The sequence below is a fragment of the Colobus angolensis genome, unplaced genomic scaffold (assembly GCF_000951035.1).
Source record: "Colobus angolensis palliatus isolate OR3802 unplaced genomic scaffold, Cang.pa_1.0 Scaffold109, whole genome shotgun sequence".
Classification (NCBI taxonomy): domain Eukaryota; kingdom Metazoa; phylum Chordata; class Mammalia; order Primates; family Cercopithecidae; genus Colobus; species Colobus angolensis.
Genome location: NW_012111919.1, coordinates 2,749,008 through 2,753,284, shown reverse-complemented (window position 1 = coordinate 2,753,284; position 4,277 = coordinate 2,749,008). Strand labels below are relative to the sequence as shown.

The 4,277-nt window shown below is 60.9% G+C and overlaps 1 protein-coding gene across 1 annotated transcript; it reads right to left on the bottom strand.

Moving 5' to 3' along the window:
• Positions 1-296: 296 nt before the first annotated feature.
• GDF7 (growth differentiation factor 7) lies at positions 297-4,271 on the bottom strand. Its single transcript, XM_011950597.1, has 2 exons — positions 4,138-4,271; positions 297-1,316 (listed from the first exon to the last, which is right to left on the bottom strand). Exons 1-2 carry the CDS (start codon positions 4,253-4,255, stop codon positions 355-357), a joined length of 1,080 nt encoding a protein of 359 aa, XP_011805987.1. The 5' UTR covers positions 4,256-4,271; the 3' UTR covers positions 297-354.
• Positions 4,272-4,277: the final 6 nt, after the last annotated feature.

Here is a 4,277-nt window from a genome sequence, read left to right as displayed (position 1 = left end):
ATTTCCTAACCCGTTTCTACCTGATGTTCGTGCCTGTTACTGCAACATAAGCACAAACACCTTCCTCTCCCCAAATGGGGGCAGTAGGCGCCATGGTTATCTGTTTGCAAAATACACAAGGCTCTGACATTCGGTACCGGCAGGGCATCTCTTCCCAAGGCTTTCACATGCTGTCCCCAGTAAATGTGTGTGTGACTGCACGAGTGTGTGTCAGTGTGAACGTGTGCTCTCCCTCCTCCGAGAGGGCGCTGGGTCACATCGGACTTGCACCCACGCTCGGTGACAGGCTGGCCCTCTGCTGCTCATCAGCTGGGGGTCCTCGGCCGCGCGGCTGCCCAGTCCCCGGCCCGCGCGCTACCTGCAGCCGCAGGCCTCCACCACCATGTCCTCGTATTGCTTGTAGACGACATTGTTGGCGGCGTCGATGTAGAGGATGCTGATGGGGCTGAGGCGCGCGGGCACACAGCAGGAGGCCGGCGCCGCGTCTGGCGCCATGGAGTTGAGCAGCGTCTGAATGATTGCGTGGTTGGTGGGCTCGAGGTGCGAGCGCAGAGGGAAGTCGCAAACGCCCTCGCAGTGGTACGCCTCATAGTCTAGCGGCGCAATGATCCAGTCGTCCCAGCCGAGCTCCTTGAAGTCCACGTGCAGCGGCTTGCGGCTGCAACGGCTCCGGCCCCGGCGCCCATGGCCCCGGCCCGCGCCCCCGCCGCTGCCTTGCGCTGTCCGCGTCCCGGCCAAGGCCGTCCTCCTCCGTCTGCGGCCGGCAGTGACTGCCCTTGGCGACCCGGTGCCGGTTCCTGGGTCTGGCGGCGGCTGTGCCGCCAGAGCGGCCCCGAGCGCGCGGGCCTGGGCGCGCATCTCCCGGAACAAGCTCTCCTTCCTCTGCGTGCGGGAGGAGACGATTAGCAGCGCGCGCTCCTCTGCCGCAAAGCCCCCTCCGCCCGGCCAGCCGAAGCCCAGACGCCGCAGTGCCAAAGGGCTCCGCACGGGACCTGCCACTGCGCGCAGCAAGAGGCAGAACGCGTGGGGGGGACGCGGTTCACGACGGTGGCGCCTCATGGCGTCCGCCACGTCGAACACCTCCCAGCGCTGACCGACCTGGGGTTCAGCTGCCCGCGAGTACAGCAGGCGTGGCGCACGGGCGGCGCCTGGGCACGTGGACAGCAGCAGCAGCGGCGGCGAAGTCGAGCTGCCTGGGCCCGGCTCTGGAGATCCCCGGCGCAGCACCCGCAGCTCTGCACCCACCACCTCGTCTGCGTCGTTAAGGCTGGACACATCGAACAGGAAGCTCTGGCCTGTTTCGGCTGCAGATTCGTCTGCGAGGGACCGGCAGGGACAGAGAGAAAGAGCTGAGTAAGAGCGAATACTGCACACTGTCAGCGCGGGGCCTCCTAACAGCAAATGGCCCAGCTGCCCTCGATATGGGAGCGAGGCCTGTTGGAGCCAGCGCCCAACCCCGCGTCTCTGCCCCAGCCTGAACGCTGCCAGCCTGGCCCAGAGCAGCGGACGCCTTCGCCCGGCCTATCGGAACCGGGCTTTGGTTTAGGAAGCCAAAAGTTCCATCACCCCAACAACCCACATCGCTGCATATTCCTGAGCCGCGGGACCAGGAGCGCACCCCTACACCCAAGACCAGGACTGAAGGTCGCTACAGTTCCGCGGCCTGACCCAGAGCCATGGATTTGCGGGGCCAGAATCCGAGATCAGAGTTCCGGTGGTGAAAAGAAGTCGTGCACCCACTCCTGAGGTCCTGGGCCTTAAGGAGACTTATCGTTATTGCCCTTATTGCCCTGCTGATCCCCCAGGAGAGCCGAAAGTCCCGGCTGTGCGAAAACGGAAAATTCTTGTCTCCTGAAAACTCTTCCGCTACCTCTGTTCCCCCAACCCAGCCTGGACATCCCCGCTGGCCACGGTCTCCCATGCAGGCTGGAGATCGGCGATTAGTCCAGGAGAATTCGTCTGCATGGCCACAAAAACCCTCTAGTCCAACCTCGCTCTGCCAGAGGGGAACTGAGGCCTAGGTAGGGGCCAGACTCGCCCAAGGTCTTAGGTCTTACAGCAATGGGCGCTGCTGCTCGCGACCGCAATCCCAAACGCACCTCCTCTCGGTGCTCCCGCGGCCTCGGAAAGAGGGGGAAAGGCGGCAAAGGAACCTCCCGAAGGGGTGCGGGGCATCCCCGTATGACCTTGCTGCAGTGAGGGCAGCGTCCCGAATGAGGTCTCGCTTCCAGGAGCCGCCTGTCTGTCCCTTCGCGAGCTCATTCTTCCCTCCGTAGTGACTTATCTCAGGCTTAGGGGTTTTATTTCCAGTGTGGACACTCTTTGTTTTTGTTTTTGTTTTTCCTTTTTGGGCTCAGAAAAAAAAAATTTTAAATTCCACCACGCAGCAGATAAGGAGCTCCCTTTGAAGGAGGTCATATGGTTTCGTTTTGCCCCTAAATTCGGAGAGACTGTGCAGACTCCCCCCACCACTGGGGATTTGCTCACCAGCCACGAACGTCAGGCCCTGAGGTCCTGGTTCTGTCCCTGTCAATGGCTTCTGGGGACTTCAAGCATCCCTGCTCCAAGTTGAGACTCAGGGTGGAGAGGGAGGCTGGAGAAGCACACTTGGGGCCACACGAGGAGCACGTTCTCTGAGATTCCCTGCAGATCCTCTGCCTCTCCCTGCTCACCAGCCCTGCCACTCCATTTCCCCCAAGAGGGAGGAGGGAGAGGAGGCCTTTCAGGCTCAGCCAGCCAAGCTGAGCTCCCCAGAAAGGATTTATCTCCCGTCTGAGACCATGGCAGAACTAGCTCAACCTTAAGTGCCTGTGCCCACTTAAGAGCCCAGCACACCCCCTTCTGCAGCCTGGGAGCCTTCAGTCTAGAGCATTCCCTGTCCCTGTGCACCAGAACTAGGGCTTCCTATAAGTATCCCAGCATCCAGCCCAGGTACCACGTCAGGCCCTCAGAGAAGCCTTGATAGTTCTAACCGAACCATAGGGCCATTTGGAGATTGAGTACCAGGATTTCCAGGTACCCAAAATAAAGCAGTCTGTGCTAGGCACTGGGCATGTGCTGGCGGGGATGGATGACCCGGTCACTTCAAGGCCTCTGCCTGCCTTCCCAGGCTAGGTTCTGAGGTATACTGACTCAGTGGCTCCCAAGCAGGGCTGCCTCAGCCCCACCCGCTCACTTTCCAACCCTATTCACCTTTCTTTCCCTCCTGCCCTCCATGCTGGGTCTCTGGCTGGATAGAATTAAAGCCGAAATTACTTGCATTTCCGCCTGAAATTAGTTAAATTTTCTCTATCTGTCTGCTTTAGTGATTTCAATGGAGATTAATAAAATCCAGATGACATACAGCAGCCACACCACAGCCTCACCTACATCCTACCTTTGGAAGGCCCAGGGCAGAACAAGGCGGAGTGCTTGTCTAAGAAAGGCCTGCATTCCCGCAGGGCCCCCAGCAGGCCTCTCCTCCCCACACCACCAGAATCCTTGACCTCTGGCTCTCCCAGGGGTCCAGCACCAGACACAGGCACCCATAGCTACACACGTCACACACACACAAGCCACGACCACCCAAACCAACCTGCTGAGCAGGGCACTCATACCTGGTGATGCCACCAGCCTCTCCAGGGCGATTTACTTTAGTGTGATACCTGCCTCTGCCCTAGTTTTCCCTGGGCTTCCCCCAATTTGTGTGGCCTCCAGGAGGCTGGAAGCTGCAGAAATTGCTGCAAGGAAGCAGCCATCACCCTTACCACTGTGCAGTCCCCTCTCGGTGTGACTCCCGGAACACAACTCTTGCCCTCCTTTCTTCTCCGAGGGCTCTAAGCCGGAGGCCACTCCAGACCCTTCCCCAAGAAGCGAATCTTAGCCTCCGCCTGCCTCCTCGAGGGTGACCCGCCGGCATGCAAGGCCAGGGCGACCTGGGAGAGGGACCAGTCAGCCCTCCGGGACCGGGCCCCGGGAGCTGCCGCGACTCTCGCCACAGTCCAGGTGCAGCGGGCTGGAGAGTGTTGGCCTCTGCGAAGTTTGTATCACCTGATGGTGGGCCTCGGCTCCAAATGTAACGGAGCTGCGGCACGGCTGCGGGGCTGGTCTCAGCCCAGGACCTGACTGGATGGGCGGGCACATTAGAGGTGTAAGTACCTTGGGTCGCCTGGTCTGTGAAGCCGGTGATCGTGTCCGCGCGACCATGGCCCGAGGCGGAGAGAGCGGCTGCCCCGGCCGGAGCCCTCCCGGCCAGGCTCCGGTAAAGCGACATCATGAAGTGGTGCGGCACCACCGAG

What these genes read in the sequence shown, in the direction of transcription:
- GDF7 (XM_011950597.1), bottom strand. Translation starts at nt 4,255, where the DNA reads ATGATGTCGCTTTACCGGAGCCTGGCCGGGAGGGCTCCGGCCGGGGCA. An exon ending in CACAGACCAGGCGACCCAAG is followed by an intron (nt 1,317 to 4,137) that starts GTACTTACACCT and finishes GGTCCCTCGCAG; the next exon opens with ACGAATCTGCAGCCGAAACA.